This window comes from Balaenoptera physalus, assembly GCF_965194825.1.
Source record: "Balaenoptera physalus genome assembly, chromosome: 19".
Classification (NCBI taxonomy): Eukaryota; Metazoa; Chordata; class Mammalia; order Artiodactyla; family Balaenopteridae; genus Balaenoptera; species Balaenoptera physalus.
The window spans coordinates 19192121-19219796 of NC_138900.1; the positions used below are offsets into that span (position 1 = coordinate 19192121).

At 39.0% G+C, this 27676-nt stretch overlaps 1 protein-coding gene and 1 long non-coding RNA gene across 14 annotated transcripts in view; one reads left to right on the forward strand and one right to left on the reverse strand.

The window, feature by feature from the left end:
- Positions 1-27676, forward strand: part of LOC309649054 — a 152306-nt gene that overhangs the window by 78337 nt on the left and 46293 nt on the right. For 3 of the 8 annotated variants that reach the window (XR_014256925.1, XR_014256927.1, XR_014256928.1), the window contains exons 4-5: positions 885-11963; positions 16724-16819. This is a non-coding gene — a long non-coding RNA (uncharacterized lncRNA). Of the gene's footprint in view, positions 1-884; positions 11964-15922; positions 16046-16723; positions 16820-18235; positions 18507-27676 lie in introns of those variants that run through there. The other 5 variants (XR_014256926.1, XR_014256929.1, XR_014256930.1 and 2 more) reach the window with 4 other exon arrangements.
- The window catches only part of DPY19L3 (dpy-19 like C-mannosyltransferase 3), a 79108-nt gene continuing 62130 nt past the window's right edge, over positions 10699-27676 (reverse strand). For all 6 annotated transcript variants that reach the window (XM_082438540.1, XM_082438541.1, XM_082438538.1 and 3 more), the window contains 4 exons: positions 25929-26011; positions 18513-18645; positions 15957-16115; positions 10699-14450 (listed from right to left, as the gene is read on the reverse strand). In XM_082438540.1, coding sequence (XP_082294666.1) covers positions 14289-14450; positions 15957-16115; positions 18513-18645; positions 25929-26011 — 537 coding nt within the window. In that variant the 3' untranslated portion in view covers positions 10699-14288. The remainder of the gene's footprint in view (positions 14451-15956; positions 16116-18512; positions 18646-25928; positions 26012-27676) is intronic.

Consider the following 27676-nt stretch of genomic DNA (forward strand, 5'->3'; position numbering starts at 1 on the left):
GTTCGATTCCTGGTCAAGGAACTAGAACCACATGCATGCCACAACTAAGAGTTCGCATGCCACAACTAAGGAGCCCACAAGCCGCAACTAAGGAGCCCACCTGCTGCTACTAAGACCCGGTGCAACCAAAATAAATAAATACATATTTTAAAAAATGTTAATGGGCTTAACAGCTATTAAACAAATGAGTAAAATCTCTATGAAAAGATATGGAATGATTTCTAGGATATATTGTTAAGCAAAAATAGCAAAGTGCAAAAGAATATATTCATTTTGTGTAAGGAAAAACGGAAAATAAGAAAACATACACACATCTGCTTATTTTTGCAAAAAGAAACAAAGAAAGAATAAACACCAGAAACTAGTAAAACGGATTGTGTATGGGAGCAAAGTCGGGTGGGAAGATTAATGGGGAAAGTGACAGTTCTCTGAGAATATCTTTTTGATTTTTTTGACTTTTGTAATCATATTAATGTTCTAAATACTAAAACAAACAAACAAACAGAACAGCATGGATGAGGAGGGGGGAAACCTAAAACTAGATGCAAACATATACCCCTGAATCCAACTGTGTTTCATAAGAATAACACCCACAATAAAGGGGGAAGTGATTAATTCGAGTAACATTTGAACGCAATACTTTGACTATATACCCTTAGTCTAAAAAACAAACAACCAAACAAAACCAACCAACCAAACAAAAAAACCTGCAAATAAATACTGAACTTTTCTGAGTTGGTTTGATTTTCATAGTGACTTACAGGCATAGCAATTCTGAAACTATTTTATGTGATTTTGGATTGATAATATTGGGAACCGGGGTTCTCACTGCAAAAGGAGAGACATAAATATTGATTTTTCTGTTTGTTTTTGTTTAACTTTAGGGAAAGCAAGGAAGAACACTGTGGGGTTGAACTGGAAATGGCTGTATTGGCACAAAGTCATGTATGTATATATTTATGCACACACATATATGTATTTAAATTTTCTTGTGCTTGCATATATGTGCATGTGTATGTGTGTGTGTGTGTGATTCTATATTTCTTCACATAGTCCACTGAAAAAGCCTAGAAGCCATAACGCTCAATAACAATGAGCACACCTAGCATCTAGTGTTTGGTTTCTAAATATTTACCATTTCCTATCAAAAGGACCAGAGCCCCTTAGAGAAATGTTTGGTTATAGGGCTCAGGAAGGAATCACACACAATGAGCACTGAATGTCTTATTGTACCGGAAAGAGAGGAAAGGTTAAGATAAATAATAGAGCGTGTAAAAAAGACAGAAGATCTAGCTTGAAGGATTTCAACTGTTCAAATGTAGAAGAATGTGAACATTGAAATAATAAGATCAGGGATGGGTTGTAAATCTAGTGGGAGGAGTTGGAATTGATGAACAGGGTTTTTGGTCTCAAAATATCTCCCCACACATCACTTACTCTTTATCATTTCATAATTAATAACTATACAATGGGTAACTGGACAACACCTTTAACTAAGTGATCAAAATTAATATCATTGAAATAAGAAAAATGGTATCATGTGTCTTCAGATGTGATGCCCTGAGAAGAACACAAAATCACTTGTTTAGTATCAGTCTCTCAACGTATTTATCAGTGATTACACTAAAATCTAAACAGACTAAACACTCCTATTGAAAGGAAAACATTTTCAGAATGGAGGAAAAAACCCAACTATAAGTTTATAAGAGACACATCATAAACATAGGAATACAGAAAGTTTCCAAGAAGAAGGGTGGAAATATATATGTATACCATGCAAAGAGAATTGCTGTGACTCTGCTAATATCAGACAAACTAAGCTAAGGTAATAAGCACCATTTAGAAATTAAGTGGGGCATTACATAATGTTAAAGAAACTCGTCCACCAGGGAGGCATAGCAATTCTAAATCTTAATGCTAGACATATAAAGGAAATTAACAGGAGTAAACAGAGAAATAGGCAAACGCAACAGCCACAGTGGGAGATTCTAACACCTTTCTCAACAACTGACAAGAAGAAGCAAAGAAATAAGTAATTATATATATTGAATATCTGAATAACAAAATTAAATTTGGCCTAATAAATATTAGAGCACTGTATCCAATAATAATGTAATAGATATCCTTTAATGTATATATATTTTTTGTCACCATTTTTTAAAAAAAATTTTATTTCTTTTTGGCTGCGTTGGGTCTTCGTTGCTGTGCGCGGGCTTTCTCTAGTTGTGGAGAGCGGGGGCTACTGTTCGTGGTGGAGCATGGGCTCTAGGCACCCGGGCTTCCGTAGTTGCAGAATTTGGGCTCAATAGTTGTGGCTTGAGGGCTCTAGGGTGCGTGGGCTTCAGTAGTTGTGGTGAGCGGGCTCAGTAGTTGTGGCTCGCAGGCTCTAGAGCACAGGTTCAGTAGTTGTGGCGCACGGGCTTAGTTGCTCCACGGCATGTGGGATCTTCCTGGACCAGGGCTCGAACCTGTGTCCCCTGCACTGGCAGGCAGATTCTTAACCACTGTGCCACTAGGAAAGTCCCTTATTTTTTTTTTTTTTGGACTATTGAATGCCTGGTTAGTTTTGAGTGGAGATTTCATTTTCATACATTCCTTTTGGAATGTAGGTGAATCAGTTTCTTCGATAGGTAGCAGGAAGGGAAAGTTAGCTTACTAGGTGCCATGATTTCATTCCCTTCCTCTCCCTGGGAGGAACTGACTGACTATAGCTCACTGAGTATTGTTTGGCCATATGAACCTGATCTTAACTGCAGAATCCAATGCAATAAACCCTTACAATATGCTCAGTCTGAGTGTCCATTGGGAATTTGAAGATGAGAAGGAATTAGTCCCTGCCCTCAGGAAATTCACAGCACAGTGAGAAGCATAGAAACTTACATAATTCAGGATGACAAGTACTGTGTTAACTGTACGGACATGGTCTTATGAAAGTAAAGAACATCAGAAAGAGATGTCTGCCTTAAGAAAGCCAGACTCATGAGAACTCTTTGCCTTCAGAGAGTATCTTCATCCGGGGTCATTCGGTTATTAGAAACAGACACGCAAACTAGCTCAAGTCAAAGAACTAACTTATTGGAAAGGTAACAGGGGTACTTCATGGAACCCAAGAACAATGCCTGAGGCCAGCCTCAGGGGGACAAGTAGGCACTTGTCATCCACAACCTAGTATTTCTCCCCCTGCTTCACGGGGTGGTCACACAGCCTCTTATGGCTACTTTTTGTGCCTGCTTCACTTTCTGGAGGCTGGCTTTGTCTGCTTTGGCGTGCACAAAGCTGCCCTATGATTTCACAATTCAAATTGCCAGTGGAGGCCGAGTCGGGTCCTGAAGTCATACTTCCAATTACACTTAGGGAAGGTAACCGACTTAGGGTAAGACAGCTGTGGTGAGGGACCATGGATGTGGTCTCCTGCCTGTTAAAGAGGCTGAGGGGGCAAACTCTCTGAGAAGCAGATGTGGCAATGCAGGTAACACAGCTGCTACAGATGGGCAGACCATAGGTTTTTCAGACATCTCTCTACATGGCCAATTATCATAGTTGTGGCACTGGAAACAAATGTTACTTATTGTTTTCATGGCTTCCATGGGAAAAAAATGTCAAAAGAAATCTGTGGGTGGAAAAAAGTTACATACATGATATCTGCGACAAGTTTAGCTGAGATTAATAGTGCTTATAATGGGTTCCATGAAGGATGGCATTACCGATAAGATGATACAAGCAAAGTACCTAGCAAGCACTGTGCCAGACCTACAATAGGAACTTGAAAATGTGTTCTTCTCTTGTACTGAACATGCTTTCTCAGCATCTTCCTTCCCAATAATACTCTGGTTTTCCTAGCCATGTGATTTACATGCAATTTGTCTCACATTCAACTCCAGAGGGAGAAACTGATTATCCTAAATTGTCAACATAACCCATCCCCATGGTCTCAGCGATTGGTTCTAAGATGGACACATGAACCAGAAAAAAATTCCATTCTTTGACCTTTGACCTATCTCAGAAGTATACTCTCTCCCCTCTGAACCTGAACCATGCCAGCATATAGATCTTGAGAGCAACTGACAGCTAGTCTAGAAGTAGGAAGAGGTCTATGAGGATGGAGATAATATGTTAATACTAATTGAAGGAGAGCAGCAAAGTGGACAGAGAGGCCCACTTCCTGGACACAGCATTGATTAAGCATCTCAAACTTAACATGGCCAATTCGTAACTCTTTATTCTTGCTCCTGCAGAAGGGCTGTTCCTTCCCCAGTATGTCAGGTCAGGATAGGTGAGACTGAGGTGCAATAACAAACAACCCTAAATCAAGGTGACTTAAAAGAACAAACGTTTATTTCTTACCCTACATGTTGAACGCAAGCTGGTAGGAAGCTTTGTTCCACACCTTCCTTTCTCAGGACCCAGGCTGCGGGAGAAGCAACCACCAACTGTGAGAGCGTTCTTGAGGATTTTGCACTGGCAGGTAAATGCTCTGACACAGAAGTGACACATTTCATTGGCCAGAACTAGTCATAGGACTGCATCCAACCGAAAGGGAGGCAGGGGGAGGGGAGAACCAGAGATATTTGTTGAACACCAATAATGACTATCATGCCAATCTTTTCCATCTCAAGAAAAGGCACTACCATCCTATACCCAGCTAACCCAAGTCAAAAAAAAAAATCTAGGTGTTACCCTTGACTTTACCCTTATTCCCAGTGTATAATCCACCAGCAACTCCTATTAACCCCACTTCTCTTCCTTCTCCATCACTACCATTCTGTTCCCCAAACCATAACCTTTTAATTGGACTACTGAAATACCCTTATACTGGTCATCCTGCTTCCAATCTTACCCTCTGCCCAGCCAAGTCTAATTTCCACACGGCATCTGTGGTAGGCTGAATAATGCCCTCTGCCCCCAATTTCCACTTCCTAATCTCCAGAACCTGTGAATATGTCATGTTACTTGGCAAAACGGTCTTTGCAGATGTGTTGAAAGGTTATAAACCTTGAGACAGGGAGATTATCCTATATTTTCTGGTGGGTCCAATCTAATGCTACTAGCCCTTAAAAGTGGAGAACTTTCCCAGCTGAAATCAGAAAGATGCAGCAGACAGGAGGTAGAAGTGATGCAGCAGCGTGGGGCTCCGACACCTTGTTGCTGGTCCTGAGGTGTAGGGGGCTATAGCAAGGACCACAGAGAGAGCACTAGGAGCTAAGGGTGGTCCCCAGCTGAGAGCCAGCAAAGGAATGAGAACCTTAGTTCTACACGTGCATGGAAGTGAATTCTGCCAACAATCAGAATGAGGCTGGAAATGGACTCATCCCTAGAACCCTCAGAAGGGAACCTCGATTTCAACCTTGTGAGACTTTGAGCAGAGGAAACAGCTGAGCCATGCAGACTTCTGACTACAAAACTGAGAGAAAACATTAACTGTAATGTTTTAAGCATATCTTGGTAATTTGATATGGCAGCAACAGAAAATGAATATAGCAATCATGGCTACTTTTTTTTGAAACAAAAATTAGATAATGTCACTACTCTGCTCAATCTTCCAATGTTTTTCTACCACATTTGGAGTAAAATTCATCCTCTTTACTGTGGCATATGTGGTCTGATGTCTGCATGCTTCTACCACTCTCTCCTTTCCCCATGTTCTCATTTCTGACCCTTAGTTGCACCAGGCTCCTCCCACCTACTTGCCTCCTTCTTGTCAGTCAAATCCTAAATGCCATCTCCTCAAAGAAGCCTTTCTGAGCACTTAAAGCCAAGTAACCCCCTAATTACATTCTATCACAACATCTTATTTTAATTCTCTTCAAACATTTGGCATTTTCTTGTATTTTTTCTTATCAATTGTGTGTATCCTCCACTAAAATATAAGTTCAGTGAAACCATGGACCTTGTCTGTCTTGTATACTAATGTGTTCCCAGTGCCTATGGGTATCAATAAATATTAATTGAGTCCATTTAATCACTGGGACATTAGATTAAGTCATACTTAAAGGCCTAATGTGCTAATAAATTCCTTTTATGGTTTGAGCCAGAGTTAGGTTTTCTGTTAACTCTCAACATGAAACTTCCTAACTTTGTTTTCCCTTAGAGGAGTTTTTATAGCTCTGTCTGAAGCATATCATCATAACCATTTTCACTCAGTACAACAGGATATTTTTATTCATGTTTATATCATAGGACCTTCCCTATCCTCAGGCCTCACCCTGTCACAGAGTAGGTGCTAAGTTCTCACGGAAGGAATCACTGAGCTGAATGATGGCATAGGGAAGGTTGTGTTCATAATGTTCATAACCCACCAAGCTCTTGAGATTCAGATTTTCTATTAAACAAAAACGCTGCCCACAAAGACAGAGCAAAATAGCTGTACAGTAGGTCCCCTAACAATGGTTTTGTCCATTTGTACTACACCGTTAATTATCAACAATCCCCAAACACTTTCCTGGCCAGAGAGAGAATCTAGCATGACATCAGGCATTGTAAAAAAAAAAAAAAAAAAGTATTAACAGCAGTGAATTCTGAATGAGCACAAGTTATGTAAATAATCTTAATAGCAATGATAAGAGATAATTTTTCACAGGTGTCATTTCCTGGGGGGAGGGGGATCCACCTTTTCTTGCAAGAGAAAATGCTAATAGTTTCATTAAATTTATGAGCCTTAATTAGCACACTGCTGTTCTAATTACTGTGCTAATCCTGAAATCACGTTCCTTCACTCCTCTCCCTCTCTTAAGTAGATTCATACACAATCAGACACTTCTGCTTTCTTTATGAATATGTGCTTTTTGGCAGGGCTTTGACATTTTTCAATAATGATGTTGCTTCCAAAAACATGCAGGCCATCAGCTTCTCAGTCTTTTTCTATGGCTCTTTTTTCCTCTCTTCTATACACATACACACCCAGAAACAGACACAAACACACCTCTCTTTGTGATGTAAATATGTAACTCAGAAATTACTAAGAAGTTGGTTTCCTTACAAGCTGTTCTTGTTAACCTCCTTCTGAGTCCCTAAAGGTTTTTGTTTTATTTTGTTTTGTTTTTTAAAGATATTTTCTGTAGCAACATAAGAATAGCTCACATAGAATTACCAAGGGCTCTTTAACATGTCTTTATTGTCTAATTTTGATGATGATGATGATGGTGATACCCTGTAGCTTCCACCTATTGTACTCACCATGTACAAAGTATTAGGTCTAGTGCTTTAAATGCCATGTCATTTAATCCAGTCAATGACCATATAGGTAATTATCAAACCTCTATTTACAAAAAAGGAAACTGAAGCTAATAGTACAGATAGCTTGTCCAAAGTCATATAGCCCCATTCTCTTTCTTCTCTTTGTGGGGCTTCAGTTACACTTACAGGATAAAGCGAAATGCTCTAATATATGTCTCATGCTCTTTCGTTGTTCATCCTTTTCTCCTTTATGTTTTAGCCTGAATATTTTCTTCTAGCCTATCATCTAGTTGATCAATTCTCTCTTCAGCTGTGTCTAATTTGCTATTTAACCCTTCACTGAGTACTTATTACATTTTTCAATTGTAGTATTTCCATTGTGTTCTTTTTTACAGTTTTCAGTTCACCTAAATTTTCCATCTTGTCATTTAATTTCTTGAATATAATAAGTAGTTATTTTAAAAGTCTATGCTTTAAACTTCAATATCTAATTAGACTGTGGCTCTGTTTCTATTTCAGTTTCTGTTTCAGTCTTGCTTTTTTATTATTCCTAGTTATTTTTGATTGAGTGCTAGACATTGTATGTAAGGAATTGTAGAGATAATTTGAGGCCATGGATAAGGTTATCATCCTTCATAGCAGACTTATATTTGCTTTTGACAGGCAGATAGCATAATAGCCTCTACTCCTAGGAAAAGGTATAGCTTTTCTTGGGTCTCAAATTATTGGGGGGGTTCACCATGGCCTCTTCATGCTGGCTGGACCCCAATTCCAACGTCTCCTCAGCACTATATAACCTCTGAAATCTCTGTTCAGCTCTGTTACTTATTAGATGTTCTCTGCTAAGCCATACATGTGCAGGTTATGAATTGGCCAAGGACCCAAAAGGACTTCTCAGATTTTCTCTTTTGCAATCCCCTCCTCTCTGGTACCCTGCCCTTCCAACTCCTACCAAATCTCAGCCATCGGAGCATCCATGAACTCCAATCTCTTTCTTTCAGTAAGACTGTCATTCTCTGCTTGAGCTCCATTTTCCCTGTGCCATGGTTTGGGAAAGACTTTAAGGGCAGAAAGCCAGGGTGAGACTGGGACCCACCTTGTGTGCTTCCCTTCTTTCAAAGATGGTAGTCCTGGACTTCCCTGGTGGCACAGTGGTTAAGAATCCGCCTGCCCTGCATAGCACAGGGAGATCAGCTCGGTGCTTTGTGTCCACTTAGAGGGGTGGGATAGGGAGGGTGGGAGGGAGATGCAAGAGGGAGGAGATATGGGGATATATGTATATGTATAGCTGATTCACTTTGTTATAAAGCAGAAACTAACACACTATTGTAAAGCAATTATACTCCAATAAAGATGTTAAGGAAAAAAAAAAAAGAATCTGCCTGCCAATGCAGGGGACACAGGTTCGAACCCTGGTCCGGGAAGATCTCACATGCACAGCGCAACTAAGCCTGTGCACCACAACTACTGAGCCTGTGCTCTAGAGCCCACAAGCCACAACTACTGAAGCCCGCGTGCCTGGAGCCCATGCTCTGCAACAAGAGTAGCCACCGCAATGAGAAGTCTGCGCACCACAACAAAGAGTAGCCCCCACTCGCCGCCACTAGAGAAAGCCCACGCGCAGCAACGAAGACCCAACACAGCCAAAAATAAATAAATTAAAAAAAAAAAGATGGTAGTCCTGTCAGTTGCTGCAAAATACTCTGTATTGGCCAGGCTGTAGTTTTCCTTTTTAACCTATCTGTGGATTATGTCTTCTTTTGCTCTTTTTCTTAATCAGGTTTACCAGGTGTTTTTTTCATTAATCTTTTTAAAAGATGCAGCATTTTTTGGTGGGGAGGAGTTGTTTATTCTACTATTTCCCTAGATAATTGATTTCAGTTCTTACCTTTTAAATTTTAATCTTCCTAGTTTCCTGATTTGTTAGTTTTAATTTTTTTTTCTATATGAAAAATCCCAAACTAGCTTATACTATATCAACTCATGGCCAACCTTGTTTCATCTACATGCCTCACAAAATTACTTTGATATGAACCCTATACATATATAATTCCACCTGTAAATATTTCAGTATATATTCTAAAAGATAAAGACCTAAGAAAATAACAATGTATAACAATGTCTATATCACACCTAAAATTTTTAATTCTTTAATATCATCATTGTTCAAAGAGTTCTTCTACAGTAGAGTTGGGGGACAAGACAGAGCCAAGTTGAAACTGCCATCTTCCCAGAATCCTCCCTGCTATTAGGGCATGGCTTTCAAACTGACTATAAACTCACAGTAAGAAATACATTTGACATTGCACCCCAGAGCACAAATAATGACATGTATAACTGAAACAAATATTTCACAAAACAATACTTATATTTACCATATTGGCTGTCCACTCTCTCCCTTCCCTTTCCCTCTCTCTCCCCCCTCCTCCTTCTTTCCTCTCTCTCTCTCAACCACTAAATGTTGGTTGCGACCCACTAAATTGATTTCACATTACACTATGGTTCTGTTATCTGTACTTCGAAGAACAATCCTACAAAGCAAATGTCTAAATATCAAATTAACTGAAAAGGGGGACTTCCCTGGAGGTCCAGTGGTTAAGACTCTGTGCTTCCACGGCAGGGGACATGGGTTTGATCCCTGGTTGGGGAACTAAAATCCCATGTGCTGCATGTTGTGGCAAAAAAAATAATAATAAATAAATAAATAACTGAAAAGTTTTGAGATGAGGGGCAGAGAACTAGCATTTCATCTGCCACGTGCCTGCGTCACATGTCAAATCACTACACATTCAGTTCATTCACATCCCGAATCTCTCGCTTATCTATATTGTTTGCAATTCTTAATTTGCCAGACCATTCTAGCAACATGTACTTAATAGCTTTGTACTTAATAGCTTTAGTGTAAGTACACTGAATTGTACTTGTACTTTCAAATTCTTAATTTGCCAGACCATTCTAGCAACATGTACTTAATAGCTTTGTACTTAATAGCTTTAGTGTAAGTACACTGACTTATAAAGAGTCAGTACCGAATATTTGAGATCCCACTGCCGTTTTCTTCTATTTGGAAGTATATCTCCGTCTCCCTGACCATTTCTGCTTGGAATTTCAATATCTGCTTTGAACAACCTAACAGTCAAGCATATTTGTTATCTATACAATCTTACCAAAAATGTGAACCACCACCCATTTTCCTGAGTTACTAAAGATTGAGAGTTTAGTCAAGAAGTAGAAACAAATCCAAAGGTCAGAACAACAGCATTTATCTCTTTGAGGGTAAATTCAGCTGACAGCAGCCTTCTCTTTAGAACTCTTAACTATAACCTTGAGGTTCAAGTAAAGCAAATAAGCAGCTATCAAACCAAATTTTGTGAAAAAAAGAAACCCCTTCAACATTAGCAAGTACAATTAAGACCTTGTCACATCCATCTTTTAGTAATTATACTTTATTTAGCACATATTTAATACACTTCAACAAGCCAGTTCCTTGGTTTTTGACCTTCAAAAAAATGAAAGACACTCATCTTGTGTAACTTAAAAGAGCTTTATTTAGTACATAATCTTCATACAATCCAGTACAACAAATTATAAAAGCTCTTTGTAAGATTTTACCCATACGATACTAAGTATAGAAAATCAATTGCCACAAGAAAGTAAGCCACTCTCTCATTCTAAAAGTTTTTTTCCATGAACAGACAAGCACTCTCTTCTATGCCAAAAGGTTGTCATATATAAAGCATTTCGGAGCATACTGGCCAAGATATATGATCTGAGAACATTTTGTCTTTCTATTAATTCCAATGTTTAAATGAAAATTTAAAAATGGACTATTTCTAGTTAATTCAGGTAAGTTTTGGCCAAAGATGAGCTAAAATTGTTACAAGGTTCATGTGGAATCAGAATAAACCTTTTTAGTTAATTGTAAAGATGCAGACCAGATGAAATATCTACATATGTCCTTGCCAACACCAGTACCAACCCAACACACACACACACACATTTATTTAACTGATCTCACAAAGGTCAAGAAAATCACCTTTAAGTGGACAACAAATGGCCTAGATAACACCTAATTATACTCCTGGCTAATATATCTGAAATGAATTCCTATTTTTTAAGTCTGTAATAAAGTGACTGGAACCTTTCAACTCTAGAAGAAGTAGATTAGCCACTGGGATCAGTATCTGTAGTTGGTCATTTAATGAAGGTAAAGTTGGTTAAAGTAGGCAATCATAACTTCAAATGTATAATTGTACATTCATTTGCTCATCTTTTGATGTAAAGCCGAGGCCTTTCCTTTGCATAAGGGTCCAATGATTACAGTTTTATTTTTGCATAAATCATACCACTAATATGATTTGGGTACTTTTTAATACCTTCTGATCAGTCTAGTTTTTTTTAAGGTGAAATGAGTACTAAAATAAATCTGTGAAGCAATCTAAGCTCAGAAATTTTCTTGAATTTTAAGTTCTCTCAATATTTTATAATTTTCCCAACCACAATTAATTTAAAAGTAATTTTTATTAGCAGCAACCTTTATCAAATCTTACCAAAGCATTCAAGCTAATTTTTGCAGAAATAACCCTTTCATTTTAGAGCAAAATTTCCTGGGTTTATGTTGAATCGTGTATTTACAGCGGGAAGCAGAGCATGCAGACAAGGTTGGCGCAGGCAGAGAACTCAAAGGAGAGAGCAGAGGCGTGAGAACGCCAGGGAGCAGCCCCCAGTGGTGCTGGGCCGAAGTCAGCTTACAAGAGGGATGGAGACTGTGAAGGGACCCGGTGAGTCATGTAAGTAAAGGTTAATTAAGAGCACTTACTGTACTTAGAGGTTCTTTTGAATGCTAACTCTGAAGCAAAATCAAGTGGTCTTTCTACCCATAAAATACAGCCGTAATTTGAGGATATTACCAAACATTAGCACAGCCACTGAGATCGTGTGGCAGGGAGCTTAGAGAGCCAGGGTCAGCCGCTTTTCCTCTCTTTCCTCCCGTGTACTCCAATGAGAAGGTCATAAAAGAGAATACTGAGGAGCACTAAAAATATTTAACATGATTCATTAAGAGATTTGGTCATCAGGAAATAAAAATGTCAACTATACATGGTCACAGTGTTTTGGAAAGAGTGTATGTATGGATTCTGTCTTGCAAGATTTTTTGGCACTTTTATATTTTTCACTAAAGACTGAACACTAAGTGTTTTGGCAACAAATGGCACCTAAACTGTGAAAAAAGGATTACTGTATGCGATCAATGTGGTGATGATAAGCATAAAAATTTAAGTACATGTTTCTTGTATACTGAAACTCCAAATACCCAAATGCATAGATTAATAATACAGGAATATTTAAAATAAACTGAAATATTTCTGAGACGGTAACAGAGGGTTTTAAAAACGTAGCTAGATAGTCTAACACGTTGTACCTTACATGTGCTTGGTTTCAATTAGAGTAAGGCACTCACTGAAGGATGGACTGACCCATGCTGTCAGCTGCAATAGGCATGCATCATTACTGGCTTAATTAAAGTTTTAGTACTGATTAAAATGTTTTATTATTGTATTATCCTAAACTGCAGTGGTCTCCAACCTTATTAAGGGATACAAGAAAGATATAATTCAGGAGTTTCAGTTGCATAATTTAACAACCCAGCTACTGTCAATTTTTTATTTAAATAAGTTTTGATAAAAGCCAAGTATCCTTCCTTGAACCCAACATGATAGTGTAAAATTTCTTTTTGAATACTGCTTAATAAGTAGTAGCTGAATAGAAAATCATTTGAACATGTGATATATCCATCTTCATGTCTACGGTGATTTACTTCAACACAATTGCAAGGAGAAATATTTAAATCATTTCCAACTGGCATGAGAGGTGAAAGTTAATTTCATTAGCCATCTTGATTTAATTAAATACACAATATGCTTTTATCAGTAACTTTTACATGTCCCTATCATTAGAAATTAATTACAAAAGCAATTATCAAAAATTTTTTGAGCAGGTACAAGGTACACATAATCCTCTTCGTTGTTTACAAATAAGCATGACTTAGAGGCACTTGGTTACCTTTGAGTAAGAAAAAGAACAACCTATTAAGGGCCCTCACAGTAAGATTGGAGACCACAAATCAAACTTGGTATGAAAATGCTCTCTGCCAAAAATATCATAGTAGTGAGTTAGTTAAGATACAACATTTTAAAAATAGTAAGACTTTGCAAGGTTCTAGGCTGTAAAAAATACAAAGGCTAAAAACAAAGAGTTTACAAAATTTTGCAAACCCAGTAAATTTGAATGAGTAAGAAATGAAGAAGAATTTTCTTACTTGCAGGATAGATTAAATAGTATCAACAGGTTTTAAAATAGTAACACTATACAGTAACAAATTCTACTCAGCTACATAACATTTCTGCTGCCTTAAGGACTTATAATACGGAACTTGTAACACTTTTCTGTGTCCAGCATTAAAACATTCATGCACATGCGCGTGTACACACATACACACACTGACACATACTCCTGAAGTGCTACACATTACATTTCAGATGGAGCACAACAAAAAATTTTAGATACATATGAAGACCTAACATGATTTTTAAAAAAATATTAAAAGCACGACAAATGAAAAACATTATAAAATTTTTAGGTGAAACAGGACAATAGAGAGCTTTTTAAAAAGCCACCAGTTGGTCTTCACTAGTGAAAAAATATTAAATAATTTAATTATGTATCCCCTCAATTTGATTCAACTATAGCTGTTGTAAGTCAATTAAAAATTAGAAGTATTTCAAATCTTGAAACAGGCTCTAGATTTCCAACATGATATGCAGCTGTTCAGGCTACCTATGGAACGCTTAACTGTTCTCCCCAACAACAAAATTCTAGATCACTTTTAGAAAGTTGAAAACATTTAGGCTAAAGAACAATAATGAAACAAGACAAAGACTGAAGCATATATAAGATACTTTCAAAGATGGTAACGCTTGTGTAAACATTTGTAGACTTAATCATATCACAGCTTTAAGGTACCGGTTACCTAATTACATTTGAAACGTTATCTATTGAGTTTCATTATGATGGAGTTTCACATATCAAAAATAGAGATTAAATAGAAAGCTCTGTTACTTGTTTCTGGATAACTTGTAAACGTGGAATGTTTTGTTCTGAAACACTCTAGTGAAGTATGCTGTGTAGGGGGGCAGGTTTCTTTTTATCTCTTCGCAAAAGCGAGGGTGGCCTGCAAGTTTCAAATCTGGATCATTCTCTCCTGGGCCATCCATCATCTAAAGCCAAAACAAAACCAATACAACTTGGAAAAAAATCGTATTTACAAAAGACAAACAGAAGTAGGAATAGGGATTGGGTTTCTTTAAGAATGACATGCTAGTGAACTTAAACTGAACGAATGTCAATGGCTGCTTGGAGATCATCTGGTCCATTCCTTTCCCCTTTGGAAGTGTGACCCTAGGCTGAAGAGCAGAGTTCGGTGTCAAACAATGTTCACCTTTAATGGCAAAGCTAGAAGCAGAACTTGGATCTCCTTGTCCTGAGGAACATACTACACCATTCCCTCTCAAAAAATGAAATACAGAGAAGAATTACTATGACCAGAGAAAGTTCTGCAACTCATTAGATGGCCTAGTTAGAAAAAGTTACACACAAAGCAAAATTTAAATGCATGTATTTGGTCTGTACCTCCTCTGAATTCAAGATAGTTATGGACAGTTATTTTCCTTGAGCAAAAATCAAATCTCATATTCTTTTTTTGCCTCAGCTTTATTGAAGCATAATTGACATATAAAATTGTATATATTTAAGGTATACAATCTGATATTTGATATACATATACATGGTGAAATGATTACTACAATCAAATTAATCAATACATTCATGTTGGTCAAAGGGTATAAACTTGCCGTTATGAAATGAGTAAGTCTCTGGTGACCTAATGTACAGCATGGTGACTAGGGTTAATAATACTGTACTCTGCACTTGAAATTTGCTAAGACAGTAGATCTTAAGTGTTCTGAATCTCAAATTCTGTACAGTCAAGGTTTTATTTATTTATTTTTTTCAGATGTAGGCTAGGTTTATCACTTTTTTCCCCCACTCATTTTAGAAATATCTATCAGCTTTTATACCAATAATTAGAGCACACACCACCTCTAAAGGATGAAAATCTTCTGTTTTCTCTATCTGAGACCTGGCATAGCTCCGAAAACATTTTCCTCAGAAGGAAGAAAAGAGAAGTAGCTTGTTTTCGTGCTCAGGAGTGTAAGCTTGGCCACAGAAAGCCATCTTTGTGGAAGTGTGCCAGTGGACGAAAAGGGACACCCAACAAGAGAGCAGGGAGAGGAGTGAGATTCTACCACACAGGCTGGGAGGTGGGTGGTGGGTTGGTGCACCGCCGTCATGGCCACTCGTATAAGCCAAAATGATGCTTTGGAGTAGCGGTTTAAAAGGTTGAGGTTTTCTTTTTCACTTTAGTAGCAAAACCTTAAAAAATAAATTCTATGCAGAGCCTCATGGCACAGACCAGCTGAAGACAGAGTTGCTCTGTTTGGTGTGACAGTGGGGACAAGAGCTCCCCTCCCATCTCTCCCGCCCCTCCAGCCCCCGGGGCAAGTCACTAACGTGCCAAGGTAGGGGTTCTGCAGAACGCAACGGAGGTGAATGCTTGATCCATTGTGCAATTCTACAAGGTATAAAGGTAGTTACACTCCTTAGGACTCACACTGGACCCTCTCCTCCCCAGGGGACGCCCCGCACGTGGCGGATGGCACGCTTACGTGTCCATTGGCGATGTCCAGCAGGTCCCGCAGCCGGCAGCCCCGGCGGTGCCTGCGCTCATAGCAGATGCTGTCTTCCAGGATCACGTAGTCGGTGCCAAAGGACCTTAGCAGGGCGTGCACTTCCTCTGGGGCCCTCTTTGCATATATCTGATAGACCTTCAAAACAAGATAAAAATGGAATAGGGCAAAATATCACTTAACTGCTGGGAAGTTCGTCAAGGACTATCTATTGCTGCAACCTCCCACAGGGGCTGAGCCTAATCGCAGACACCCAGCTCCCCCGCCTCTTCCTGTGCAGGTCGCTCAGTCACCTGTAGTCCTGGAGTGTGTGTGAGAAATTCCCAAAAAAAAAAAAAAAAGTTGTTGGGATGGGGGAGAGTGCGTCATGCTGAATACATTTGGATTTAGACGCCAAAGAGATCTGGATTTAGGATGTACTGAGTTACGAATATATTCATCAGTAGATGCCAATTCTAAGAATGCTTCACCAAGGTAAATAATGCGATTGAGTAAATAAGACACAGTCTCTGCCTTTAAAAAGGGGACCTTTAGACTAAAAGGGTCCATTAGGGGTGGTGGTACAGTCTGGAGGCACAGATACTTGTAAGGAGACCCAGCTTCTGAGAGTGGCTGTTGGGGAACAGGACCCCCATAGGGTCCCTGGCTCCAGACAGGGGCAGCACCCTTGCTCTACTGCTGTCCTGCTGCACTCAGCTTGACCAGGAGACCCTACACTTTCTCTCTCTCTCTCGTCCTTCCTGGAGGAACAGCAACTTGCAGCGCCCAGTGGCAGTTCAACAGGAGGCACGCCTTCCCAGTCACCACCAGCTTCACACACCTTAAGTGAATACACGCAGATGGTGAGTGGCCTATATCCTGGGACTTGGCGCTGGGAAAGGTAGAATGGTGTGTGTGTGTCGGGGGAGGGGTAATGAAGAGAGGTGCTGCTTCCTTTGTCGCCCACTGATTTCTAATGATATGTCTCTGACTTAAGAGACTGGGTTCTGAGAGCCTGAACCTGGGTTCAGGTCAGCAGGTCTGAACGGCTATGCTGAAATGGTGGGGGGTTATCTGCTTCTACGGCTAACACTGCGAGGTCATCCTGCCTGCAGTCCAGCACCAGCCTCAGATTAAGGCATTCCAAGGATCTGAAGGTCATGACTGAAGAAGGGCACTAGGACCTTCAAGATTATCAGTTTTTAGGGCATAAAACTCAGCACCTAGGCAGGGACTGGATCTTGGAGAGGACGGAACACAGGACTCCCTGTGCCTCTGACGTGTCTCTATCTGCATCCCTCTCGAGTCAAAGTGGTGGCCACCTCCTAGCTGAACTCTGGGGTCTGGTGATCCAGGTACCCTCCCCTCTTCCTCTAGCTAACTCAGGGCCATCTGGAACACTTGGGCTAGTTGAAAAATTCCCATTTTAGCAGGAAATCTATGTTAAGACGATTCTCTTAAAAATGGAGTATTTAGTAAAAATCATTTACTTTTAGGCTAGTTAAATCTCACCCCCCAAACAAGACTTTTCAACAAATTTTCAGCCACCAAGATTAAGAAGTGACTGATATAAAACATTAAAAAGTTTGAAACCACTGCTGGCGAGGACTAAGACAGGTACACTGCTGTAGCACTGACTGGAGTGTAAACTGGCATAATTCATACAGACTTGGTAACTCTACCTCGATTACAAATGCCCACACCCTGTGACCCAGCAACTTCACTTCTAAGAACCTCATGTGTGGACAGACACTTTGTGCCTGTGCAGAGCGATGCTTACACAGGCGTCTCATTTGGGAAATTGCTGTATAATTGCAGAAGACAGGGAAACAACCTAAACGGTCAAATAAAATTTGCCACATCCACGTTAACAAAATATTATATGCAGCTTTAAAAATGGCAAGGAAGCTGTCGATATGCTGACATGGAGTGATCTCCAAAATACATGAAGTGCCAAAAAAAGCAAGATGTAATTAGTTCTTTTGTAAAAAGGGGGGAAAAGAATATGAATTCATGTATATCTCCACACACACACACTTGTATATACATAAAATTACTGGTAATGTTATTTGCCTCCTGGGAGGGGAACCAGTAGCTGGAAGACAGGGGTGGGATGGAGACTTTTCACTATGTTCTCTTTTGCATGCTCTGAGCTTTTTTAACTGTGTGGCTGTGTTGACTATTCTCTCTCTCTCTCTCTCTCACACACACACACACAAGAAACAGCCCATTAAAAAAATGTGACCAGTATGCCGCTCCCCCTTTCCTTCTCTCTGCAGTTCAAAGCTCTGAGGACTCTGTCCTCTAACACTCTGCCCTGTACATCTCAAGGTGTTCTCCTCCTCAGTTTACTCCTCTACCCGAGAGGAACAGAGGCCGAAACAGCATGCCTTTAACAGACGGGGCAGGCCAAGGTCTAGAGTCTGGAGACGCCAAGTCCTGACGGGCACTTCAGCTCTGCCTTCCCCTCATAACCCGCAGGCAGCAGGAGCCCCGGCTTTACCAGACACGGGCCAGCCCGCTGCTGCCCCACAAAGAGTCGGGAGAGGCGCTCACCGCTTTGGTTCGCTCTCTCAGGCTGCTGTCCTCGTAGTGCGGGTGGTTGGTTAAGGTCCTTCCCGTGCACAGCTTGACGCCGGCCAGTAACTGCATGCTTCCAGCAAACACAGCCTTCCTTGGAGTGTTAGAGCTAAAAGAAAAAGGTCATGAAGAACCTAGGGGCAAGACAGGAACAGAGACGCAGACCTACCAGAGAACGGACTTGAGGATGTGGGGAGGGGGAAGGGTAAGCTGGGACGAAGTGAGAGAGTGGCATGGACATATATACACTACCAAATGTAAATAGATAGCTAGTGGGAAGCATCCGCATAGCACAGGGAGATCATCTCGGTGCTTTGTGACCCCACCTAGAGGGGTGGGATAGGGAGGGTGGGAGGGAGATGCAAGAGGGAGGAGATATGGGGATATATGTATATGTATAGCTGATTCACTTTGTTATAAAGCAGAAACTAACACACCATTGTAAAGCAATTATACTCCAATAAAGATGTTAAAAAAAAAAAAAAGATTTTAGAGTCTAAATTAACCTCACTGCTAAGGCTTCCACGAAGATAATATCACACACTCAGGATCACCCAGCTATGTCAGGAAGGGCTATGAGTCGGGAAAAACACAGGAGGCTGCTCGAGATTCTGATCTGCACTCAAACTGTTTAATGAAATTTTTCATATCTGTTTTTGACAATGATTGGGAAGCTTCTGATTTACTGTTTTGATGGGTTTACTCTTATAATGAATTGTCTTAGGATGTGGGTATCTCCTGAGTCTTCTAGGCTAAAACCCACAACCCTCTCCTGCTCTTGTTGCAAAGAGGCAGATTCTAACACGAGGCCTTAGAAGACTGCCAGGGCTTTTTGTATTAAACTTAACTAAAAAGGCTGCCTAGAGTAAAACAAATTATAAAGCCAGAAACTGCAGCTGCCATGAGTCAATTCCAAGGGTTTTTGGTTAAAACAAGAAAAAAAGATCACAGATATTACTATAAATTACTTTTTAGAAAAAAAGAATTAGTAAAAACAAAAGAACACGGAAAGAAGATTCTGAACTAGCAGATGTCTTATTATCTTATCATACTCAGTATGAAGATGTACAATATTTCTGATGCGGAAGCAGAAGTATTTTATGTATTCCTTTCCTTTAGTCCTGATTATGAAAGACTACATACATCTTAAGGAACACAGGGTATTCTGATATTAAGATCTCACTTTCCAATTATCACCAAGCTGTGATTCTCTGCCTCCCCATGGGATGCGAGGGACAGTGATGGAGGACCAAGGAAAGACTTCCTGATTTCTGTGAAAGCATTTTCCCTTTTCCCCCGGAAAAAAAGAATCTTAGTAGTTCATTTAATTCCCTTCCATTTTTTTTAAAACCTGGGAGCCACCTGCAAATCAACAAGGTGTCATTTTATTGTGAAGAACATAACGGCTGTTCCATGGACTCTCCTCAATGCAGAATTTCTGATGCAGGCCCAGTAGGAATATTGCAAGATATATTCACCCTTCTTGTTTTAAGAACAAGGAGTGTATGGCTGCTAGGGTGAGTTAAAATGATGGACATAGTTTTTTTGAGAACGAGTCTAATTGAAATCATTAAAGCTCAACATACTTTGCAGAAAAAGCCACAGCAGGCCGTTCTCCTCAATGTATCTGGACATCAGGGCATGAAACTTGCTCTCGTGTTCAAGTTTCTAAGAGAAGCCTCATCATATTCACATATTCCATGAGGATGTTCTACTTACTCCATTTTAATGCTAAGACTACAGCACGAATGCCACCCAACAAAGGCCTCTGGATGTCTACAAGCAAGGCATCCTACAGCTCAAGCTGAAACAGTTACAAGTAATTTACTTTTGGAAAATGCAAGATCTTCTAACAATGACACTCTTGTTCACTGGAGTTCCAATAAGCTTTCTTAAGTGATGGAAAAAAGTGGATAGAATTACAAGGAGCACATAGGGAATGACACAATCTGCACCCTCCCTTATTCCTGTCAGACCCCAGAATGGATTACAAGAGAAAAACTTTTATGTGAACTTGGCTGTGCTTCATAGGATGCCATCATTCTGACAACCAGACCCAGGAACACAGGCATAAATAGATGTCTGCTCTGTCCCCCTGAACCAGCAATTTATAAGGAGTTCTTGACATGTGTCCCATGTGGTCAGGGAAATAGGAGGGTTTAAATGAAAAGAGGTGCGCTGAGTTCCTTAGTGAAAGGTTTATATAAAAATTCCATTTTATTCAATGAATACTTACTAAACCCTTAGTCTGTGCCATATATACCATGCTGCCCTCATTTATAGTGTACCGTAATTGCTAAAGACAATAAATATGGACAAATAAAATTAAAGAAAATGTCACCACTTTCCCAAAGCAGTCTTCTTTCCTTCTGTATACTCTTAACTGGCACAAACCATTCTACTGCAATAAATTATACAATTAATGCCACAAAGTGGCTGCCTTTGGGTCCTCTGAACCAAAGAGATTTAGAATGCAGGGAGAAGATGAGTCTGGTCTCCATGTCTAGCAAAACATGAGGTAGAGGTGAGAGCTAACAGAGAGAGAACCATCCTGGTCTGTACAGTCTTACTGCCTAAGAGTGCCAAACCTGTCTCTCTTCACAAACGACAAATCCAGCAGCTGAGCTGATAGTATCCATTCAAATCTTTAGGCTGTCTCAGCATCATCATTTTGAATATATAACAGGATTCAGCATCAGGGAGATGCACAGAGCTGTTTCTAGTTGTGGCAGAGATAGATGACTGGCCTGTTATCTATTCATGGCTAATGACAAAGGTTTCACCCGCCCCTTCCTGGGCTATCATCACAATACTTTGATGAGTTATACAGTTCACAAAGGTTTAAAATGTCAAAATTCCTAAACTGCTTGCTGGGGAGTTATAAGGTTATTCTTTATTCAGCCAAAAGTTATTACTGAGGGCCTACTATGTGCAGGGCTGGTGATACCCTGTCTTCAAGAAGCTTACTGGCTAATAGACCCAGCTCTCATTACAGGCAAACACTTCAAAACAAGCCCATAGTTAGTCCACCACATACTGACGACTGCTTTCTGTGGGCCTGCAGCTGTGCTGGAAACGGAACACATCAGACACAGTAAATACGGCCTCTCTCCTCTGCAGGCTCTCAGAGCACTTGCTGCTCCCTGCCGCCCCAGTGGGTACGGTCCCCAAGGCAACAGCAGCCATCACCAGGTGAGCAAGTCATGTCACATGACTACTTAGAGGAGTTGAGGGAAAAATGGAACAAAGCTCATTCGATTGTGACACGTTTTAATGTTTGGCCTCATTAGTGAAGTCAGGAAGTTTAAAAGAAACGCAATCCGTCTCAACTGCTGGTGCTGCAGTCCTCTGAATTTTTAACAGTCTTTCACTAAAGGTCCTTGGTTTTATTTTAAATAGCAAAATACAAGTACCCTCATGGATTAGATAATAATATTTCTTTGACAACGACTGACTTCCAAGCATACTAGAGATGGTGTTTATTCACTTGATTGTCTGATTTGGTTTTACATGCTAGCCCTATGGTAAATCTGGGATATTTAACTGCTCTCTTAAATATTTAAGTTTAGCCGTAAAGCAAATGCAAAAAGTAAAACAAGCAAAGTGAAACAAAATGAAAAAAAAATCACATTTTCTAGACTTTAAAAACCTAGATTCACAGTATTTTACATTTTCTGTGGTAAACTCAGTAGGCAGAGGGAGAAGGGATTCTCTGTCTTTGACTTAAATATGCAGTATGACAGATGTAATGGTGGGTATTCTTCCTTCACAGGTACTTTTGCTGACACAGTCTGTGGTCTGTGTCTAAAGTAGCTAATGTGCTTTTAACCACTGAATGACACTTCTCTATTACAGAAAAACAAAGCAATTTTTACCAATGTTTGAACAAATGATGTATAAAATGAAAGAATAATTTGTTTTTATAGTTCTCTGCCAAGCTCCATAGCAGGCTGCCCAACCTGCAAACAATTTATTCTGTAAGAAATGTCACTAAATAATGACAAGGACTCACAGGTCAAATGGATTTACATTATATAATTTAAATGTCATTCCAGGAAGACCTGATGGCATTTTGAACAAATAATCTCATTTATTCTTGAAGCTCTAAGCTTCAACAAGTTAATTACTGTTGAACTAATGGGGAAACTAAGCATTATAATATAATGTGTGAACATTTGTTTTATCTACACTTCAAAAATTTATAGAATTATGCAAATGCCACAAAATGATTCATTAAGTATAAAAGAGGCTTAGAGGCATTTAAGGTCTGAACTTAACCAACATCATGTTTAAAATATACAGTAATTCTCTCTGCTTTGATTAAATGTGAAGGAAGTTTGGTCCATTTTCTCAGGCCCATTGAGAAAATATTGCACATGCAGGCTTCGTCACTGGAAAGAAACTATTTCTAGTGAAAATCTCCTAAAGCCAAGTAGGTAAAATGTCACACTTCAAAACAGTCAAATCTACAGTCTATCTTAATTGCACAATGTCAAAGAAATGTTTCAGGAGCCAAAAATGAAACACTCTAAGGAACGAGGTATGAACTATCAATTGCTGTGGCACTTGGCCTTGATGAAGTAAACGTGCTTTCTAATCACACATAAAACCTATAAAAGTACTAACTGGGTTTTCCTGAAAGAGATACCAGAAAGTAAGAAAACAACAAAAAACCAGGTTTTTAATCTTCGTATTCAGGAAACATCATCAGTAAAAAGGGGTTAATGTGAACACGTGCATTTAAATCTGCTGGAAAACAGGGCGTGCAGCACCTCAGTATAACGTGGAAGGCAGGTAACCAGCCCGGTGAACACACCGGCCAGGGTTGTGGAAGGCATGCAGATGTCGCCCTACTTCTCATAGGGAAGACTCTGGGGGCCTGACTGCAACAAAAGATCCTTGCTGATTAAAGAGAATTTAATCCCGAAGCATCAAGCATGGAGCCCCAGCATCAAGTACACGAGGCAGACTGGGAGATGGCGGTAGCTTCTTCTCAACACTTTACGCAAGAGTTGCCCTGTGCCAAAGTGGAGGGTCATTTGTGTCCCCTCGAGTTTCTGCAGGTCACTGTTCCTTGTTCTCACTCATCCCGGAGGGCAGGCAGCCATCCTGTAAGGGAAGCTGCGCTCCCACCCCAATAGATGCTGTCACGACCGTCCTGACAAAGGACAGATATGAGTGTATCACTTTGGTTATCTGAGAACAGAAGCAGACAGGATGGGGAGGAGGTGTCCCTCACTAACAGTGCTGGGTGGGGACCAGAGGTCTGGCTGCTGCCCTTAGACAATTTCAAACAGATTTTCAGATACACTCCATGTATCCTCAGCCCACAGCCTTTTCTCTAGCACAGCTCAGACCTACTAATATCACAAACACTGTGTGACTAGTCAAGGTAGTGGAGTGAAAGCAGAAGGTCATATTTTATGTTTTAAAAACAGAAGAAATCAGGGCAGGTTAAAAGAATAATAAATGCATGCACTTGTGTTTGGAATTGAAGTCTACAGACCAGAGCTGATTTAAATGTTGCTTTAAACAAATACACTTCGTGTCTAAACAGACCCTATTTTGGCATACATTCATCATCACTTAAGCTTATTTCACAAACATGCCTAGCAGCTATTTTGCAAAAACAATAATTTAGATTTGAAGATTTTGAAGGGAAAACAGGCAAGATTAGATCACAATAGAACCAATTTTTTGGAACAATACAAATCCTTCAGTTGCTGAGAATTTTTAAAAAGTGAAAAGAGTAAGTCTACATACAGGGAGAAGAACTGTTACTAAAAGGAGAATGTAAGAACAAAGACCACTTCCCCAAATGCAGAGTAAAAGATTATCTTCTTTACACATGGAATAAGCTCTCATCCATAATTTTTCAGAACCAGAAATGTTATTTTAAATAATTTTCTGTGAGCAAAAGCATGAAAATAAAGGCGTTACAAAAAGTATACCCTGTTTGACACAGCCAAAGACAACTCTGCTAGGATAAAATTTTAATGACACTACAATTAATTCCTAAAAGGCTGGGGAGTAGAGGTGAGATGTTTTAAAATGCCAATCCAAGTAGATCCAGAAGATCTGCCACCTTCAGGATTTCTACCAGACTGGGTACCCTACACCATTCCTATCAATGGTGCAATTTGAAAAACAGAAAATATCAGCCTCACCTTCAGATGCACATATCATAAATTTCCAGTTGACTATAGCTAATGCAAAAGTAATTAGCTTTTCTTTATACGAATAACCCTCTTTTCCCTTACACAATAAATACTGAAGGAATTACTTACTCTATAATTGTCTGCCATGATTTAAAGTTAAATAAATAAAGACAAAGCACTACTTCGTGCTCTCAGCACTGAAAATATATGAAAACTTATTGCATCGTCAACCCAGTCCAACATTGGGACCAAAGCCACATATGTATTTTAGATACAAATCTCTATAAAATCCATGTATTGTACTCAAGAGACCTAAGCTATCAAACATTTACCATCTCTTAATACACAAGCAGTGCTCAACTGTACTGGTTAGTAAACATTAGTCACCAGCAAGTGCCAATATGGCTACTAAAATTCTAAGTGATGGAGACAATACAGCCAATGCTTTCAGAATATGTCACGTAAGATTTGCGACACCTGTTTAAGTGTGAATAATTACACTGCTGCTTTTTGGTTGTAAAATAGGGAAATACAATATTACAGGGCACAGGAATGCTGCTCTGGGTAAAAAAGTTTATTTTTGCTGGTGGGAGGCAGGTTTCATTAACAAAACTTTGAAAAACACAAGTCTCATTCTGATGCTGAATGCTGAGGCCAAGCAACCGTGCAGGCAAAAATAAAAACCAATATAACATGAACGCATTATGATGTTCAAGCAAGGAAAAGGTCTAGCTTTTGAATTTAAAATTTTCTCTAGACCTAATCTTGGGCAATATGATTAGTTAAAATGAAATCTGCACTGAGCTAGTATGACTGTAATTAACTGTACTTTACAGTCTAATTTTTAAGTGATTAACAAGGAAAGAATATTTTATGTGTCAGTATTAATAGAAAATCTGAATGGTATTAAAATGAAAGAAATGACAAAGATAAAATTGGCAGAGAATATAAAACTTTATTTCCATTGCTGTCACTGGTTTGAAATGCATCCTCTGATTCTGTTTCCCTTTCCATATTGGTACTTTCCCTTCTTCACGGGATTGTGGTTAGAGAATATTTTTTGAATGGAAAGAAATTATTTGCAAATATAGAGTTTTAAAGAAAAACTTGAGAATGAATGTATCTTCATAATTAGATTCAGTAAAAAACCAAAAAACCAAAAACCAAATGAGGTCTACAGTGACTCTTCAAAGGCACTTTAAATTTAAAAGTTAAAAAAAAAAAATCCTCTTACTTAATCCAGTTCATCAGCTCCACTGTATCTGGATCATAGAATTCTCTCAACTCGGAGAGTTCATCCATCATTCCTGGCCAGAACTGAAATTAAAAACAAAACTAAACAAAACCAAAATCCACCCCCAGACCCACAACTATCACTAAGATTAAAGTGAAAAAGGAGAAACTGCATATAACTTGTGAACTAAATAAACATGGTAACTGGAATATTAGAACTACTTCACTTCTGCAGTCAACCTTCTAGTGTAAGTGAGATAAAGTCTGAGAAAAGATTCCAAAATTATTGTGAGCTGGAGCTAATTAGAAGTAGGGGTGTTGCCAACTTTAAAAAATGAGCTTTTATATTACACTAATAAAAATGCTGTTGTATGTGGTGTTAATATCTAGTAAAACATTAATTTGGATAAGACAGGAATAGCAACCATGAGAAAGTTCACAGGATATGAGAAAAATGTGACTAACTTCATGTAATTTATCTTTAAATGTAGAATGTACCCTGTAGAAGACAGCACCATTTTAGAGCTGCAAAAATGCTTTGGAATACAGAATCTCATTTTATCCTCACAACTCCTCAGGGAGAAAGATGACGCAGAAGGCATCATCACCACGGCTATTTATTTTTCATTTTACTAGTCTGGAGACCTTGGCTCAGAGAGATAGATAACCTGAGTTGCTCAGATCAGAGTGGCAGAGTCACAACTGGAAACTTTTCATTGTGTGATATGGTGATTATATTGTTTAAACTAGAAATCTGGACAAATTGTTTGATGAATATTAACATAATTACAGGTACAAAGGGAGAGAAGAATATTTGAAAGTAGGACAGTCCAGGAAAATCTGGTACATCTGAGTATTATATTTATGCCACTGGTGCCTCCTACTCAACTTGAGTAACTTAAGCTATGCAGATATAATGTAAAAATACACTCTGAATCCACTGCTTTTCTAATATAACTTGTCTGTTTAATTCAACAATTAATTAAATGTTCACTGTTTTATCAAATGGCAGTTGGCTAAAAAGACTTGATCATCTAACTACATGCTAAGGTGAACTGCAGAACTCATTTCCTATATTGGAATAGAAGCCCAGTGATAATGTATCTACACTTCATTAACGTTGCAAGTATAATCTTTTTATTTAAGAACCACTAACTAGAAGCAAAGTGGCACCTGACTGGTCTATGGCTGTTTTTTTATCCCCATCACTTTCTTATCTTGTCTTCTCATCTTTGGCCATTTTTACTACTCATTCATATCTTGTCTCCTGGGTGGGTAAATCAGGAAAATTGCTGGTGCTGGTGACAGAAAATCAGGTGTCAGCACTATTAGTCCTAGGTTTCAGAAGAGATGTAATAAAAATTACTGATTAAATGATACCTCTGTAAGATTCCAATTACCCATTATCCCTATTAATTTTGATAACAATAGAATACCAACTTTTAAATGATATTTTAATTATTTTCATATAAAACATATTTTGAAATCTGTGAATTCAATGGTTATTAGATACTTTTCTAGTCTGAAAGTTGCTGTTAATTCTGAAAATGTTAATATCTGGTAACACAGTCTTATGATAAACTTCTTAAACAATGTGAAAACAAATGTTGAATTAACTAAATGCTGTTCCTAAATGATCAGCAGTAGTTTATATGAGATTTTAGGTATCCAAATAAGTTAACTAACACGAGAGCAATAATTTTATTAAACTCTTGATTTTAGAGTGGAGACTAGCACATACTTTTCCCT